This window comes from Xenopus laevis, chromosome 4L (genome assembly GCF_017654675.1).
Source record: "Xenopus laevis strain J_2021 chromosome 4L, Xenopus_laevis_v10.1, whole genome shotgun sequence".
Taxonomy (NCBI): Eukaryota; Metazoa; Chordata; class Amphibia; order Anura; family Pipidae; genus Xenopus; species Xenopus laevis.
Genome location: NC_054377.1, coordinates 150,491,850 through 150,511,775, shown reverse-complemented (window position 1 = coordinate 150,511,775; position 19,926 = coordinate 150,491,850). Strand labels below are relative to the sequence as shown.

General features: G+C 43.0%; 1 protein-coding gene across 2 annotated transcripts in view; it reads right to left on the bottom strand.

Moving 5' to 3' along the window:
* Window positions 1-19,926, bottom strand: part of arhgef3.2.L (Rho guanine nucleotide exchange factor 3 L homeolog) — a 175,666-nt gene that overhangs the window by 84,795 nt on the left and 70,945 nt on the right. For both annotated transcript variants that reach the window (XM_018240358.2, XM_041589445.1), the window contains one exon: window positions 12,731-12,799. In XM_018240358.2, the coding sequence (XP_018095847.1) occupies window positions 12,731-12,799 (69 nt within the window). The remainder of the gene's footprint in view (window positions 1-12,730; window positions 12,800-19,926) is intronic.

Here is a 19,926-nt window from a genome sequence, read left to right as displayed (position 1 = left end):
AGCCTGGGTGTCACCCCCTACAGATCGAAATTAACTCTGTTTAGCACCCAATTAACATTCTGGGTGAATAGCTGCCCCCCTGCCATTGCCAAAACGACCTGAGACCTGGACGGCAATCACTTTGCACAACCCACTCAGCTCAAGGCTTTATCCAATACAACAAGCGGATGGGGCTCACTCTCCCTGATACACTAAAGAACAGACAGCACACTCTGCATGAGCAACTGGAAGCTTTGCAATGAGTCAAACTAATACAGCCCCAGCCAGTGTCTGGACATTAAAGGGGAAGTTGTGCCTCTTTTGAAAATAAAATGAGCAGTGATGACACTCAAAATTCCTGGGCTCAATGGCATCCTCTTCCTATTATGCTCTAAGCAAACCCCTCCTTTGTCTGTTTGTAGAATAGGGGTCGTTTTTGACCCCTGTGCCCTTGCGGTAGTTTTGGCCCTAATCTGCCTACAGCCCTAGCCGGAAGGGCACAGAGTGTTGTGGGTCAAAAACTACCCTACAAGCAGCCAAAGGAGGTGTTTGCTTAAAGCATAATAGGAAGAGGATGCCATTGAGCCCAGGAATTTTCATTGTCATCACTGCTCATTTTATTTTCAACTAGGGTTGCCACCTGGCCGGTCTTTTTACTGGCCTGGCCGGTAAAAATGATGGTTGATCCCAATGTTATTAATAGGGAAAAAAGATAAATATATAGGAGGGCCGGTATTTTTTTTCCAGAAAAGGTGGCAACCCTATTTTCAACAGAGGCACAATTTCCCCTTTAATGTCCAGACACTGGCTGGGGCTTTAAATCTCTGTGCCATAAATACATCAGCACTCACTTTATCTCCATTGTGATTTCTTCTCTTATCGCTGATAACATTATAATGACTATCACGGGGTTGGTTATCTGGAGTTCCCGCAGTACTGGCTGCGACAAAGGACAAACTAAAAGACACAATATTAAGGTCACTTCCTGCACTGCGGCTATAGGAACACTCTGCTCTATTTGCCTTTACTTCCTATTAACCCAATTCTTCTTCCTGCCCCCCAGCCCTTATCTCCCTGCAATGAAACAATCCCGTCTGCTCCTTGTGTTAATTATTGCTTCCATTTTGTTAATAAGTACCCAGGGTATGTCCTTGTTATCTGCCCCCAGCAGCTAATTGCTCCCCTCCTGGAGTAACTGGTGGACCATCTAATAGCTTAAAGGGGTTGTGTACCTTTAAATTAACTGTTAGGTTGGGGCAGACGGGCAGACTAAATCTCCCCGAATCTGCCCCAACCCTTAGGGCAGAGACACACGCTGCTATTTTGGGAGATTAGTCACCCAGCGACAAATCACTTCTTCGGACCGAAGTCTTGCTTCCTCGTGAGGCAACTTCGGGCGACTTCGGAAAATGAAGGGTTCCGAGTGCCATCCCACGGCGATTTACATTCTAGCCAGCGGGAAGGCAGTTCGGGGAGATTAGTCGGCAGAAGAAGAAGCGATTTGTTGCTGGGCGACTAATCTCCCGAAATAGCAGCGTGTGTCTCTGCCCTTAGTATGATGTAGAGAGGGATATTCTGAGACAATTTGCAATCGGTTTTCATTTTTTATTATTTGTGACTTTTGAGTTATTTAGCTTTTTATTCTTCAGTTTGCCATTCCAACAATCTGGTTGCTAGGGTCCAAATTCCCCTAACAACCATGCATTGATTTGAATAAGAGACTGGAATACGAATAGGAGAGGCCTGAATAAAAAGATGAGGAATAAAAAGTAGCAATAACAATACATTTGTAGCCTTACAGAGCATTTGTTTTTAGATGGGGTCAGTGAAAGCTCATTTGAAAGTCATTTGAAAGCTGGAAAGATTCAAAAGAATATATAATTTAAAAAAATATAAAAAATAAAGACAAATTGAAAAAGTTGCTTAGAATTGGTCCTTTTAATAACATATGTAAAGTAGGGATGCACCTAATCCACTATTGACAAAAAGTCATGCGATTTCTCTCCCCGCCCCTAATTTATATATGCAAATTAGGATTCGGTTCGGCCGGCCAGAAGGATCCAGTCGAATCAGAATCCTGCTGAAAAAAGCTGGATTCTGGCCGAATACCAAATCCCGAATTCGGTGCATCCCTTATTTAAGTTAACTTTAAATAAAAGTGAACCACTCTTTTAAAGGAACAGGTCAGTGTAAAAATAAAACTGGGTAAATAAATAGGCTTTGCAAAATAAATAATCTTTCTAATATAGTTAGTTAGGCAAACATTTAATGTATAAAGACTGGAGTGAGTGGATGTGTAACATAATAGCCAGAACACTACTTCCTGCTTTTCAGCTCTCTAACTCTGAGTTAGTCAGTGACTATAAGGGGGGCCACATGGGACATAACTGTTCAGTGAGTTTGTAATTGATCCTCAGCATTCAGCTCAGATTCAAAAGCAACAGTTATGTCCCATGTGCTCCCCCGTCAAGTCTCTGATTGGTTACTGCCTGGTAACCAATCAGTGGAAAGCATGAGAGCTGAAAAGCAGGAAGTAGTGTTCTGGCTATTATGTTACACATCCACTCACTCCAGCCTTTATACATCACATTTTTTGGTAACTAACTATATTAGAAACATTTTTTATTTTGCACAGTCTATCTATTTACCCAGTTTTATTTTTACACTGAACTGTTCCTTTAAGTTCTAATAAGTTGAGTGATTAGTGAGGTATTTCATGGCAATGTCCTTGCACTGGAACAACATCAATATTCCTATTAGACAAGTGTGATTGCTGTCACAGCTCCGGGCCTTGAACGTGAGCCAGCGGGGAATATTCCACCAGGGGCCGGAGCAAGGCGGGGCATAGCCATCTCACGGGTCAGTAGTCACAGAGCCCATTACAGGCAGCAGGAGATAAAGGGAAAGTCACTAAAGCAGAACAGGACACTGGACAGAGGGAACGGCCACACTGACTCCTTAGCAACAGAATTATGGTGATAGCACAGCAATGTGTAAATGTAAAGGGGAACTTAAGAACATTAAAAATGAAATGTCTAGAAATACAGTATATTTATATAATGACTAGCCAAGAGGCTCAGCAGCCCTATAACAGTAATGGTCCAGCTTCCCCCAGCAGCTCCCCATCTCCTGATCTTGTTAGGCATCTCTTGTGTGTCAGTGGCACTGCACATGCTCAGTGGGCTCTGGGCTGCTGGGGAGGAGCTAAGCTTAGGGGCTGGGGGAAATAATTACAAAATTAGCATAAAGTGAGGTCATCTCCATCATAGAAGCTGATGCTACAGTGGCAGCCAGTTGAGGGGGACATGACTCTACAGTGATTCTCAGTAGAACAGATGTTGGGGAGTCCCAGGTAGGAATGTGCCGTCTCATACATTTATTTTGTTCAGTTCCATACGCTGTTTTCCTCCCCTCCGGAATGCAGGGATATAAATACATACAATGTATCTGCTATGTACAGCTGCTATAAATACTTTTCCTGGTTTTGTTGTGGATTTTTATTTTTTTCCTCCAAAGTTCTGTGCCAAATAAATCACAAGATTAAGGATTCCCCTGCCCCCCATTATTTACACTGACCCCTCACGCAATCTAACTAGAATAGTAATGGATCTGCCCAGGATTTTTGTGATTTTTGTTCATTTTACGGGTTCATTCACTACGCAGTTGCCTATAGAAAACAATCAAATCATTGCTTTTAATTTTCTAACTTAAAGACTGATGAATGCTAATTAATAATTGGTTGCTAGGGGTAATTGCACTACATTAGCATCCGTGTTCGTACATTAGCTCCAGTAGTTTTGCCCATTTTACCCACTGCCAGCTAGAACTTCTCCAACCAGTAATCACTGCCAACCCACAATCCCCCAACCAGTAATCAATACCAACCAACAATCCCCAGACCAGTAATCACTGTCAACCAATAATTCGCCAACCAGTAATCACTACCAACTAACAATCCCCCAACCAGTAATCACTGCCAACCAACAATCCCCAGACCAGTAATCACTGCCAACCAACAATCACCAGAACAGTAATCACTGCCAACCCACAATCCCCCAACCAGTAATCAATACCAACCAATTATCCCCCAACCAGTAATCAATACCAACCAACAATCCCCAGACCAGTAATCACTGTCAACCAATAATTCGCCAACCAGTAATCACTACCAACTAACAATCCCCCAACCAGTAATCACTGCCAACCAACAATCCCCAGATCAGTTATCACTGCCAACCAACAATCCGCGAACCAGTAATCAATACCAACCAACAATCCCCAGACCAGTAATCACTGCCAACGAACAATCCCCAGACCAGTAATCACTGTCTACCAATAATCCGCCAACCAGTAATCAATATCGACCAGCACCCACCCAATAATTACTGCCAGCTAGAACTTCTCCAACCAGTTATCACTACCAGCCAACAAACCCCAAACCAGTAATAAGTGCCAACCAGAAATTAACCTTAGCTGGTGAAACTGTGCCAGAAACTTCAACAACCTTCCAAAATAAATTGGCTCGTTATCAATAAGTGATAAAAAAAGAGGTGAAACCCAAGCAGATAAGTGATATTTGTCATTATTTTGCCGTTTCATCTGCTAATTACAGAATGCCGTCAGATTAATGTCAAAAAAATCCATCAGCCCAAGCCAAAATCATTCACATTACAACCTGCTCTTATAATATTTCTCCCAGAACCAGTCACATCTCATCTCCACATGCTCCACTGACTGAGAATGAAGCGCAGAGCAAACAGCAGCGGTGCAATCACATAGCCCAGGGGAAGCTGATACAGAGCAAACAGTCGCGCAGCTTTTCTCTTCCTACAGGTCTCGTTATAAATACTCCCTTGTTCCATACAAAACTGCCAGTTGGCTGGAAAGTTGATCCAGTTGCATTTTACCATGAGACAGCCTCGGGCATCAGCACCCCCAGATACCAGGGAAGGCAAATTACAAATCACAGTCATTTTAAGAGCAAAAATGATGGTTTTCAAATCAGAATTTCACTCTTCTAGTGCAGAAAGAGCAATCTCACCCTCTGCTTTATCAATGCGGCCCCCCTAGACTTGCGAGAAGCTTCGAAGGCGCGGGGGTCATTGGAAAGGCTGCCTCAGGACCTGGATAATCCCCTGAATTAATTTGCTTTGAATTGTAACCAATATATGCAAAAAACTTTTAATCTGTTAGGGATTGTGACTGTGGGATAGCAGGTATAGTAGGGAGAGATGGTGCCTATAGTAACAGTGGATTATAGTCTCTGGGAAGGGAGTGTGACTGTGGGATAGCAGGTATAGTAGGGAGAGATTGTGCCTATAGTAACAGTGGATAATAGTCTCTGGGAAGGGAGTGTGACTGTGGGATAGCAGGTATAGTAGGGAGAGATGTGTCTATAGTAACAGTGGGATAATTGTATCTGGGAAGGGAGTGTGACTGTGGGATAGCAGGTATAGTAGGGAGAGATGGTGTCTATAGTAACAGTGGATAATAGTCTCTGGGAAGGGAGTGTGACTGTGGGATAGCAGGTATAGTAGGGAGAGATGGTGCCTATAGTAACAGTGGGATAATTGTATCTGGGAAGGGAGTGTGACTGTGGGATAGCAGGTATAGTAGGGAGAGATGGTGCCTATAGTAACAGTGGATAATAGTCTCTGGGAAGGGAGTGTGACTGTGGGATAGCAGGTATAGTAGGGAGAGATGGTGCCTATAGTAACAGTGGATAATAATCTCTGGGAAGGGAGTGTGACTGTGGGATAGCAGGTATAGTAGGGAGAGATGGTGCCTATAGTAACAGTGGGATAATAGTATCTGGGAAGGGAGTGTGACTGTGGGATAGCAGGTATAGTAGGGAGAGATGGTGCCTATAGTAACAGTGGATAATAGTCTCTGGGAAGGGAGTGTGACTGTGGGATAGCAGGTATAGTAGGGAGAGATGGTGCCTATAGTAACAGTGGATAATAATCTCTGGGAAGGGAGTGTGACTGTGGGATAGCAGGTATAGTAGGGAGAGATGGTGCCTATAGTAACAGTGGGATAATAGTATCTGGGAAGGGAGTGTGACTGTGGGATAGCAGGTATAGTAGGGAGAGATGGTGCCTATAGTAACAGTGGATAATAGTCTCTGGGAAGGGAGTGTGACTGTGGATAGCAGGTATAGTAGGGAGAGATGGTGTCTATAGTAACAGTGGATAATAGTCTCTGGGAAGGGAGTGTGACTGTGGGATAGCAGGTATAGTAGGGAGAGATGGTGCCTATAGTAACAGTGGATAATAATCTCTGGGAAGGGAGTGTGACTGTGGGATAGCAGGTATAGTAGGGAGAGATGGTGTCTATAGTAACAGTGGATAATAGTCTCTGGGAAGGGAGTGTGACTGTGGGATAGCAGGTATAGTAGGGAGAGATGGTGTCTATAGTAACAGTGGATAATAGTCTCTGGGAAGGGAGTGTGACTGTGGGATAGCAGGTATAGTAGGGAGAGATGGTGCCTATAGTAACAGTGGATAATAGTCTCTGGGAAGGGAGTGTGACTGTGGGATAGCAGGTATAGTAGGGAGAGATGGTGCCTATAGTAACAGTGGGGATGGAGCAGACTGTGGGATTTATGTGTATAGTGAGGATGGAGTCAGTAACCCAATAACATTGTGGACATTCCACAGGATCCAGATGTTGTCATATAATCTTATTAACAAAATGGTCCATTACAGGGTATTTTACCCCAGGGGGTAGGTCACTCTTATGACCCTTGATAGCCTGAACAATTACCTACCCAACACATTTTTAGTGGTTCAGATAATTAATCACCTACAGACACCAGTAACCTCTGTAATATAATAGCCTACACCTAAATGCCATGGTTATTTTCCCACCAATCAAACCTGCTTCTTCTTATCTGTCAGCTTGCACTGTCAGTTTCATTTCTCTCTCTGCAGCCTACCCTTCTTCTTCTGTCCTGCTCCACCCTACCTTCCCTCCAGTGCTGGAGCTCACCTGTACCAGTTCTACCTCCACCAAGGTACCAGCACCATTGTATTGCTCAGCCCAGCTGCATTCCTGCTGCATTATTCTGTAACACACATTAACTATTATTAACCCAGCCTGGTTCAGTTTTGTGGGAGAGACTCCCTGTGCCACAATATAGAGATTACACATAGCTAGTACATACTTATCATTTACAGTAGGGGGTACATTATCCCTTATAATACATGAGTTATACTCAGAGTTCCCTGTATAACTCAGCCTGCAGCCTTGTGCCTTTATATGGTCACAGACCAACCCCTCAGTGACTTCTAATATCCTTATCATTTACAGTAGGGGGTACATTATCCCTTATAATACATGAGTGATACGCAGAGTTCCCTGTATAACTCAGCCTGCAGCCTTGTGCCTTTATATGGTCGGTCCAGAACAACCTCTCAGTGACGTCTAATATCCTTATCATTTACAGTAGGGGGTACATTATCCCTTATAATACATGAGTGATACTCAGAGTTCCCTGTATAACTCAGCCTGCAGCCTTGTGCCTTTATATGGTCACAGAACAACCCCTCAGTGACTTCTAATATCCTTATCATTTACAGTAGGGGGTACATTATCCCTTATAATACATGAGTGATACTCAGAGTTCCCTGTATAACTCAGCCTGCAGCCTTGTGCCTTTATATGGTCACATAACAACCCCTCAGTGACGTCTAATATCCTTATCATTTACAGTAGGGGGTACATTATCCCTTATAATACATAAGTGATACTCAGAGTTCCCTGTATAACTCAGCCTGCAGCCTTGTGTCTTTATATGGTCACAGAACAACCCCTCAGTGACTTCTAATATCCTTATCATTTACAGTAGGGGGTACATTATCCCTTATAATACATGAGTGATACTCAGAGTTCCCTGTATAACTCAGCCTGCAGCCTTGTGCCTTTATATGGTCACAGAACAACCCCTCAGTGACTTCTAATATCCTTATCATTTACAGTAGGGGGTACATTATCCCTTATAATACATGAGTGATACTCAGAGTTCCCTGTATAACTCAGCCTGCAGCCTTGTGCCTTTATATGGTCACAGAACAACCCCTCAGTGACTTCTAATATCCTTATCATTTACAGTAGGGGGTACATTATCCCTTATAATACATGAGTGATACTCAGAGTTCCCTGTATAACTCAGCCTGCAGCCTTGTGCCTTTATATGGTCACAGAACAACCCCTCAGTGACTTCTAATATCCTTATCATTTACAGTAGGGGGTACATTATCCCTTATAATACATGAGTGATACTCAGAGTTCCCTGTATAACTCAGCCTGCAGCCTTGTGCCTTTATATGGTCACAGAACAACCCCTCAGTGACGTCTAATATCCTTATCATTTACAGTAGGGGGTACACCACATGCAATATACATATATTGTAATTCTGCTGCTTACATGATGTATGTTGTGCTACTTTGGCCTCAGGACTGAACATGTGCATTGGCAGTTGTAGGTCAGATCACAATGAGAAATCTCGAGGCCCCTGTACAGGTAGGACCCCTTGGTCGCTACTTTTGTTTCTTTTGCAGAATTACGTACATCTAATTGCCACTCACATCACACAGGTACTGATGTACTTAGTGTTAGTTTGGGTGTGTTGGTAAATATATGACACCTCCCTTCACTTCACCCCTATTAATGCAATGGCAAGATGTGCTGAATATTAACAGGTAATATAGTGGGGCTCATTTATAAACTTTGCGCAAGGCAGATTGGTTCATAAAGTGAATATATTTGCCCTGCGCATGGTTATATTTATAAAGCTGAATAAGTGTGGTGCAAACAGAATTACGATTTTTTTTTTCACAATGCGAATTTATATAAGAGCTTTTTAAATATGTCAAAAATTCGCAAATTGTGAATATTTATGCACAAACTTTGCGTCTGAATCACGCCACAACTGTGGTGGCTGAGAAAATATTTGCATAAAAGTTTCACAAAATGTGAATTTAAGTTACTGTCAACGCTATTTCCGTGCACAACAACCTCGCACATTGGGTGCGCTCGCCCAAACTCAGCGCACCATTTGCGAAAATGTATTCACTATGCGAATTCGCAAAAAATGGAAAGATGGGCACAGCAGTGCAATTTTTTAGCGTTCAGGAAAAAACATGGGCAATACAACCATGTGCGAAAAAATATGCGCTGCGTGAACTTTATAAATGACCCCCAGTATCTTCACAATCTACTGGGGGGGGGTGCCCTGCTACTCACACAAGATTGCACTGATCTCCCTTTAACTTAACGACTCCCCGCTGAGCTCCCTTGTAGTTAATGGGCTGATCTGACACACGGCTCTGAGCCCACCAGGGATCCATGGATAAAAGACCAAGTTAAATGCCAGGGCTATAAACCTTTTATGTGCAGGACACCTGCCCCTTTAGCCTGGGAACGCACACACACAAAGGGTTAAACCTCCAAACCTCTGGTCTGGGGGCAGTTTATAGACGACTGTTTTCATGTTTATGGACTGACAGTTTCTTTGTCTGCTTTGTGCCTCTTTGTTCCCCAGGTAAAGCCGAGCTGCTGTGAGAAACTGTTCCATAATATATTTCTAATTATCTGGCTGTTTATAGTGTCTGCACTGCTGGTTCTGACTCCTGCAGCAGCAGCGCTGATTAAATAACCTGGAGAAGAAATTACTTCTGCTACATTGTTTCAGGAGTCAAAACCAGACAATGCCTATGGACATTTACAAATAACTCTAAAAGCAGTGAAGGTTTATAATCCAGTGCTGGTGGGTACAACAGGGTCCTGACCCCAGACAGGCCTAATTTATCAATAAGAAATCCTCTTCTACTCGGGCTACAGATAAACAGGAAAGTGCGGAATGGGGAAACTGCCTCCCACGGGTGTCACTTACATTTCTGTCTTAAATGACTTCAAATCCCCCAGAAAGCGGAAAATCGTTGCTACACTAAATCCCCCTGGGGCAATTCTGCCTGTAAGTCAGGTTCCTGTGCCAGGGGCCCCAAGCTGAGAATGAAGAATTGTTTAGAGCTGGTTTAGGTTTGGGCCCCCAGGGTCTCTATTTGCCCAAAGGACAGAGACAAGAGGAAAGTGTTGGAAGGGTTACTGTCTGCTCTCTCTCATTTCCCTACAGAAATAGGGATTGGTAACACTAGATAGGTACCTAATATATAGAGACAAGAGGAAAGTGTTGGAAGGGTTACTGTCTGCTCTCTCTCATTTCCCTACAGAAATATGGATTGGTAGCACTAGATAGGTACCTAATATATAGAGACAAGAGGAAAGTGTTGGAAGGGTTACTGTCTGCTCTCTCTCATTTCCCTACAGAAATAGGGATTGGTAACACTAGATAGGTACCTAATATATAGAGACAAGAGGAAAGTGTTGGAAGGGTTACTGTCTGCTCTCTCTCATTTCCCTACAGAAATAGGGACTGGTAACACTAGATAGGTACCTAATATATAGAGACAAGAGGAAAGTGTTGGAAGGGTTACTGTCTGCTCTCTCTCATTTCCCTACAGAAATAGGGATTGGTAACACTAGATAGGTACCTAATATATAGAGACAAGAGGAAAGTGTTGGAAGGGTTACTGTCTGCTCTCTCTCATTTCCCTACAGAAATAGGGACTGGTAACACTAGATAGGTACCTAATATATAGAGACAAGAGGAAAGTGTTGGAAGGGTTACTGTCTGCTCTCTCTCATTTCCCTACAGAAATAGGGATTGGTAACACTAGATAGGTACCTAATATATAGAGACAGAGACAAGAGGAAAGTACAGAAATGATAAATCTAACATTGGAGAGGCGTAATATTGGATCTAGAAACAGTTAATGTATAATATATAAGTCAATTAGAAAGTACAGGGCCCCTTCATGTGAGCTGCAAACTGTCTTCCACTTCCACATGAGGCAAAGTGCTCCCACCCTCAGGGCAAGAAGTTCAAAGCTATGAGTCTATTGATGTCATTTTAAATAGAAGGACTGGGGGAATTGAATTACTCAGGTCCCATGACCCTTTAAGAGTCCGGCCGACCATATTTATCTCACCCACACGTCTGCCCACAGAGACAGTGACAAGTGAGGCTTTACTTTCCCTTGACTCCTGAGGGTCAGTGATGTTTCACTAGAGATCTTACTCCCTGTAGGATCGGCACATAAACACATTATTGGGATGTTTATCAAGTGATACGTGCGGAATAAACTCTGCGTCACTGATCCAAACACAAATATCCGACGTTTCACCTGGAATTTCTCCCTTTTCCCAAGGGGCCGTTCTGTTCCATAAACAGGAAAACTCCCTGTCCTTAAAGGGACACTGTCATGGGAAAAGATATCCACAACCATGTTTTTTTCAAGACACATCAGTTAATAGTGTTGCTCCAGCAGAATTCTGCACTGAAATCCATTTCTCAAAAGAAGTCTGGGGGGGAAGTGGGGGTGCATCTGCGGGGGAAGAACTGGGGGTGCATCTGGCGGGAAGAAGTGGGGGTGCATATTGGGGGAAGAAGTGGGGGATGCATCTGGGGGAAAGAAGTGGGGGTGCATCTGGGGGGAAGAAGTGGGGGTGCATCTGGGGGGGAAGAAGTGGGGGTGCATATCGGGGGAAGAAGTGGGGGTGCATCTGGGGGAAAGAAGTGGGGGTGCATCTGGTGGGGGAAGAATTGGGGGTGCATCTGGTGGGGGAAGAAGTGGGGGTGCATCTGGGGGGAAGAAGTGGGGGTGCATCTGGGGGGAAGAAGTGGGGGTGCATCTGGGGGGAAGAAGTGGGGTTGCATCTGGGGGGAAGAAGTGGGGTTGCATCTGGGGGGAAGAAGTGGGGTTGCATCTGGGGGGAAGAAGTGGAGGTGCATCTGGTGGGGGAAGAAGTGGGGGTGCATCTGGGGGGAAGAAGTGGGGTTGCATCTGGGGGGAAGAAGTGGGGTTGCATCTGGGGGGAAGAAGTGGGGTTGCATCTGGGGGAAGAAGTGGGGGTGCATCTGGGGGAAGAAGTAGGGTTGCATCTGGGGGGAAGAAGTGGGGGTGCATCTAGTGGGGGAATAAGTGGGGGTGCATCTGGTGGGAAGAAGTGGGGTTGCATCTGGGGGAAGAAGTGGGGTTGCATCTGGGGGAAGAAGTGGGGGTGCATCTGGGGGGAAGAAGTAGGGTTGCATCTGGAGGGAAGAAGTGGGGTTGCATCTGGGGGGGAAGAAGTGGGGGTGCATCTGGGGGGAAGAAGTGGGGGTGCATCTGGGGGGAAGAAGTGGGGGTGCATCTGGGGGGTGGGGCCCAGGTGTTGTGTGGCACCCCTGTAGTTGTGGGACACAGACCCCCCAGTCCGACGTTGATGACCCAAGTCTAAGGACCACCAGTACAAACACAGGAGGGGTAAATCCACTTTGACCCGAGATGCAAGTGCTACAGGATTTTGTAGTGAGGGTTATACTGCAGTCCCCGCATCACATATATACAAGTATAAGTCACACAAAACCCTTAGTCCTCCTCCCATTGGCTGGTGACTAATATAATTAGGTACATACAGAGTCCACCGAGCAGGATACTGCAGGCTTTGTACTTGCCTGTGTATTCATGACATTGTTAGTTACAGCTCCTCTTTGTACAAGTATAAGATACTAAAATGACTTTATTTACCTGCCAGGCTTGAGCAATATACTCCAGTTACACACACACACATATATATATATATACATACATAGTCACTGCATGCAATAAGTACAGACAGAGGAATATTATAGAAATAATGACTCACGTCACTGGCGTCCAGGCTGCACACGCTGAGAACTTCATCTTGCTCATTGCAACTCTGCTTTCTTTTCCGCTGCAACAGACACAAAAATATCCGGTTACTGACATGTGGTTGTGACTACAGAAACATTGTAGCTGCGATATACAAATTGCACTTATAGGGGTTTTAAAGTTATTTCTCAATATAACATTTACTGACAGCGATATCTGCCCGTCCTTTGACATTCAGTGCACTGTTGGTTCCGACTTTAGTAACAACATAGCAGACAAACAGGGCATTAACTATAGAGGTAGCAGACTGCAGAGGAGTTCCATGACCATATAAAAACATGAGGCCGAAGGGGTACTATATTTATTATAATACACAAGTTTTAGTGAGTCATGTGACAGAAATGACATCACTACTCACCGTTTATAACTGATGACATCACTACTCACCGTTTATAACAATATAATTTACAAGATATTCATGGCTTTTGTGTATTATATAATACACAAAAGCCATGAATATCCTGTAAATTATATCCTTATAAACGGTGAGTTCTGATGTCATCAGTTATAAATGGTGAGTTCTGATGTCATTTCTGTCACATGACTCAATAAAATTTGTGTATTATAATAAAGTACCCCCAGTTGCAAAATATAAGGATATTAGAAGTTACCTCGTACTTTTATATGGTCTTGAAACTCCTCGGTAACTTATAATATCCTTATATTTTACAAGAGGGGGTACTTTATTCACTATATAATACACAAAAGCCATGAATATCTTGTAAATTATATTGTTATAAACAGTGAGTTCTGATGTCATCAGTTATAAACGGTGAGTTCTGATGTCATTTCTGTTACATGACTCACTAAAACTTGTGTATTATAATAAATAAAGTACCCTTGTTGGAAAATATGAGGATATTAGAAGTCACCTCGGGGTTCCATGACCTGTATAAAAACACTCGGCCTTCAGCCTCATACTTTTATATGGTCAGAGAACTCCACGGTGACTTATAATATCCTTATAATTTACAATAGGGGGTGCTTTATTCACTATATAATAGACAAGAGCCATGAATATCCTCTAAATGATATCCTTATAAATGGTGCTTAATGATGTCATTGGTTATAATCGGAGTGTAATGATGTCATTTCTGTCCAATGACTCACTATGTATTATAATAAAAAAAGTACCCCCTGTTGCAAAATATGAGGATATTAGAAGTGATCTTCGGCCTCGTACTTTTATATGGTCATGGAACTCCTCGGTAATTTATAATATTCTTATATTTTACAAGAGGGGGTACTTTATTCACTATACAATATACACTAACCACGTGTAACCTACAATGTATATCCTTATAAATCGTGCTTAGTGATGTCACCTGGTGAAGTCACTTGTGTCACATGACTCAGTGAGGCTTATCTAGTGGCACAAATCTAAATAAAAAACCATAGAAATACAACGGATTAGATATTATTAGTGAGGGCTCAGTGAGACTGTCTGTAATGTGAGAGTGAGGAGCCGGCAGCTGGGAACATGCGACTGACACGGAGCTGTCGAGACTCGCTCACACCCCGGAGGCTTGTTCCAACAAGAGCCCCACGACCCCACAGAGCAGCACAATCTCACTGCACCTTTATGTCTGTACCGGGAATCCCTGCATAGTTAGCGTGCCAGCACCCAAGCACCCACCAGATGTTGCTCCTTGACGTGACACCCATATATTATGATCATTATGTGCCCACGGGCGAGGCCTTTATGAACTCAGCAGGGGGCAGAACATGAAGCTTAAATGGAAAACTTAAATGGAAGACGCAGCGGCTTTGCAGTTGGTCTTACTTTTCTGAATTATTATTAGTGATTCATTTTTACTTTCCTCTTGGTTCTATTTCCCTCCAAAGTGAGACATAAAATGTGAGCTGGGCACAAGCAGGGGCCCAAGTTCAAGGACGTGGGCCCCAAGCACCTGACGAGTGCACTGGGACAACCAGGGCCACCATTAGAAATCACGGGGCCCTGAACAACGAAGATTCGGCCCACACCACAGTTAAAAAGGTGGTTCAACTTTCAGTTAACTTTTTAGTTTGTTATAGACTGGCTGATTCTAAGCAGCTTTTCAATAAGTCTTCATTATTTATTTTTTATAGTGTTTGCAATATTTGCCTTCGTTTTCTGAATCTTTCCAGCTTTCAAATAGGGGTCACTGACCCCATCTAAAAAAACAAATGCTCTGTAAGGCTACAAATGTATTGTTATTGCTACTTTTTATTACTGATCTTTCTATTCAGACCTCTCCTATTCATATTCCAGTCTCTTATTCAAATCAATACATGGTTGCTAGCAGAATTTGGACCCTAGCAACCATATGGCTGAAACTGCAAACTGGAGAGCTGCTGAATAAAAAGCTAAATAACTCAAAAACCACCAATAATAAAAAATGAAAACCAATTGCAAATTGTCTCAGAATATCCCTCTCTATATCATACTAACAGTTAATTTAAAGGTGAACAACCCCTTTAAAAGACCACACAGACATCAGCACTAAAAACGATAACCCCCCCACAAGTTAAAAAAAGTAAAAAATTGGTGGTTAAAAAAAAACATTGGTGCCAGGGTCCCTCTTACAAGTTAAAAAAAGTTAAAAAAAAACATTGGTGCCCCAGGGAATATTTTTTTTAAAGAAACATTGGTGGCAGGGGCCTATAGAGTATTAAAATAATACATTGGTGGCCAGGGCTTTAAAAAATTTAAAAAAAACACATTGGTGTCAGTGGAATTGAACTTGTGACTTCATGACGCAACTTTCAGGTCCTTTCGTGACTTTGGGTCTTTTTGCGGCTTCAGGACTTCAACTTCGGCTCTTTTTGTGGCTTCGGTCATTTTACACATGACCCACTTCCACCCCCCAAAGGTGCCTCTTGGGCCCCCTCTCTCTGCCCAGGCTCCCACTCCCCATGATGGTGAAGTAATCATGTTCTGAGTTGTAGTTCAACCAGAGCTGGAGGGTTGGACCCAAGTGTTCTGAACTCCTGTTACATTATATGGCCAATAAAAAAGATCTGGGATTCCCCTGAAGGCACCTGCTCTATGACTAACAGGCCAGGAATGAGTTTTTTTGTTGGAAATGTTGGAAAGTAAGGGCCACAGTCTGAGTTTAAAGGGCACCTTCACCAATAAAAAAAGAGCTTACAATCTGAAACACTGTCATTAATGGCCAGATCTCCAAATGAAATAGGGATGCGCCAAATCCATGATTTTGTATTCAGCCAAACCCCCGAATCCTCTGCGAAAGATTCTGCCGAATACCGAACCGAATACGAATTTGCATATGCAAATTAGGGGTGGGAAGGGGAAAACATTTTTTACTTCCTTGTTTTGTGACAAAAAGTCACGGGATTTCCCTCCCCGACCCTAATTTGCATATGCAAATTAAAATTTCAAAAGGATCCACCGAATACTGCTGAAAAAAGGCTAAATCCTAGCCGAAACCGAATCCTGGATTTGGTGCATCCTCAAATGAAATGCAGCATTTTAATTGGGGGAAGTACTCCTATATCCCAAGACTTTAACTCCCAGCACCCTGTATAATCTAATCAGTGGTTAAAGCATGCCAGGAGTTGTAGGCCAGAAACATAATGGAAACATGAAGATACAAAACACTGGCCTACTGAGTCAAGCAAATGTAAAACTGTACTAAAGCTGCTTAGAAACCACCACAGTTAGTATAACGGTATAGGATACATAAGCTCGTCAGTGGGTCCGTTAATAAACAGCACACGGGGGGGCCTGTATATAAAAACTGACGTTAATAGAAAAGCTCAGCGGTAGTTTTGATGGCACAGCTTTAATAGATAGGTATTTCATTTAATACAGAAATATAGACTTTCATAAACATGCAGCAGATCCTTCTCTCCCTCCCAAACAATGGTGCACCGTGGGCTCTGTGTGTGCCAGATGCAGCAGGAAACCTTGCAGCAATTGTGTAGAGAGCAACCTGCTGGTTCCGGAGAGTAATGCAGCTGAACTGCTGACTCCTGCACCCCGACTTGCTGACTCCTGCACCCCGACTTGCTGACTCCTGCACCCCGACTTGCTGACTCCTGCACCCCGACTTGCTGTTTCTTAAAGCAGTTGTTCACCTTTAAATTAGTTAGTTAGTATGATGTAGAGAGGAATATTCTGCGACAATTTGCAATTGGTTTTCATTTGTTATTATTTGTGTTTTTTGACTTATTTAGCTTTTTATTCAGCAGCTCTCCAGTTTGCTATTTCAGCCGTCTGGTTGCTATGGTCTAAACTCCCCTAGCTACCGTGCACTGATTTGAATAAGAGACTGGAATATGAATAGGAGAGGCCTGAATAGAAAGATGAGTAATAAAAAGTAACAATAACAATACATTTGTAGCCTTACAGAGCATTTGTTTTTAGACGGGGTCAGTGACCCCCATTTGAAAGTTGAAAAGATTCAGAAGAAGAAAGCAAATAATTAAAAAATGATAAAAGAGACATAATGAAGACCAATTGAAAATGGTGTTAGAATTAGCCACACTCTAAAATACTAAAACATTAATTAAAGGTGAACCCCCCATTTAAGGGCAAAGAAATAAACATAAAACGACCCCTGCAGTCAGTTGCACACAGACACGGGGAGTACATTGCACTTCACGTGGGTTAATTATCTGCCGCTCCACCCGCATCAATATCTCTCTCCATAAGAGGCAGCTGATTGGCCGGTGCCCAATTAACCGGATTATTTCTGACCAACGTCCAGCTCTGGAGATAAATAGCAGGGAAATCAATGAACACCAGCGACTCCCGGAGTAATGTGGGACATGGGGGGGGCAGATGTTTAGTAAATCATGGGCATGAGAGAATTCCTGATTCCACACGATCCAAACCCTTAGGGGCATTTCTGCTTATTATTTCTATTATTATTATTATAACTACTAGTAGTAGTAGTATTATTATTACTATTATTATTAGTAGTAGTAGTATTATTTCTATTAGTAGTAGTAGTATTATTATTAGTATTATTATTACTATTATTACTATTATTATTACTATTATTACTATTATTACTATCATTATCATTATTATTATTATTATTATTATTATTATTATTATTATTATTATTATGACTATTATTATTATTAATGAACTCAAAAAGAACCAGGAGAATGAGGTTTCTGGTTGTGCTGGGTAATGTCATTAATATATAATTTCATGAGCCTTTGGGTCAAATCCAGTTTTTGGAAAAAAAACCTGCTTGCCAATTTGGCCCCCCCAATGAATCTCTACCCTGGGGCTGCCATTCCTGTTTGAAAATCAAAAGGCACCAGCCTGGGGTATTTGTGTACTGGGTACCCCACTAATAATAAATTCACCCTTTGAGCCCAATGAATGTCTAACCTCCTATCCTTTCAATATTAAAACGTGGGACAATTTAGGCCACACCTTGATTTGCCCCAAGAACATTCCTTCCAATATTCTCCCAACATTCTAAAAATGGGAAGAGGGACGAAAAGTTGTGCAGCAATTTTTTGACCACGCCCATTTTATGGCCACACCCCCTAATTACAGTGTCCGCTTCACAAAATTTGGCAGGTTATGAAAGTTTTCATTTCTGGGAGTTTTAGGGTCAGGTTTTATGTGTTATTACAGTTTTGCCAAAGAATCTGAATTGCCCTTTAAACTGCAAGTCTCAGTTTTCCTAAGAGACCTGCTTATTTTAAATAGTTACAATTGTATCTTTGCTAATCTTAAATTGTTACAAATTTATCTAACTGCAGCTGCTGACTGTTCTGGGCTCTCCGCCAAAAAGTCTCTTATTTTAATGAAGTTTCAGACACTTTGTATCTTTATTTTGGTGTCAGTGAAGGAGATCACAGAGAAGAGAAGTCGGGACATTTCAGTAAGAAACCCGGGACTGTGGGCTGAGCTGTCCCGCAGAAAAAGGGAGGCATGCAAGTGTACTGATTACCAACCTGCCACACCCAAATCAGCTCCAAACCACACCCACAATCTTATAAGCCCCGCCCTTTGCTCAGCCATGATATAGTACTGTCCTTCCTACATTATGTGTATGGGGCAGCATTATAGGTGGGGGTTACATTGCCCATGTGGAGGGGCACCATTAGCTTCAGACTTGCAGCCCTCCTCCCATCTAATCTGGAGCAATTTTCTGTACTTCCATTGTACTACAACTCCCAGATCTCACATTAACACCCTGGAGATCTCTAAGTGATACTGGCCTACAACTCCCATGATCCTCTTCATGTAAAATCTCACACCCCCTCCATCTGCAGATACGGAGAATGGGTTGAGATGCTGTAGAATTGGGTTGGCTTAAAGGTGAGGCAAAAAGAACATTTGCTATTGGTCCCAAGAATCACATTGGTCCCTTTGGGTGGGGAAAGGGCACATAAAAGTACAGGGGTGCTGAAGTCAGGGCTCCTGTTATGGGAAACTGGGGCAGAGTTTGGCATATGTGGGGAATGGAGATGGTGGATCAGGTAAGTGGACGTGTGTCCAGGGGCCCAGGTGACCGGTGGGGGGCTCTGGCCCTGTCAGCTTATTAGTATGGGGCCCCACGATTACTGATGGTGGCCCTGACAGTAACAGTCTACATGCCTCACATTAGAACAACTCCCAGACACCTGCAGACCCTCCTTGTAAGACATCTGTGAGCTTCCAGCTGTGATTTACAGTACCAGCCCCCCCCAACCAGGAATCTGTCAGGGACTATAATTTAACAACAGCTGGAGGGCCCTCAGGCTGCACATCCCTGTACTGGCGGGACAAGGGCCCCAAGCCCTGACTAAAGGTTCTGGATTCCTGCCCAGTCCCTATACTGCAGCCCAAATGCTCCTTCTCAACCAGCACCAGAAGCAGAGGCATTTCCTAAAAGAGGGTTTAAGCAGGAACAGCAGTAGAAACAATAAGAAATGCCCTCCTGTCCCAGGCGTGGAGAAGCAGCTTGTCCAATCATTTAGAACCTTTACAGGTATGTCTTTATACTGAGTGGTGCCAGACTCAGCACATTGGAAATGGTTAAAGGAGAAAGAGGCAGTTTATTGCCAATAGATTAGCCGCAATAGTACAAGCTAGAATGCTATATTTATTCTGTAAAATGCTTTACCATACCTGAGTAAAAAGCTCTAGAAGCTCTTTGTTTGTTTAGGATAGCAGCTGCCATATTAGCTTGG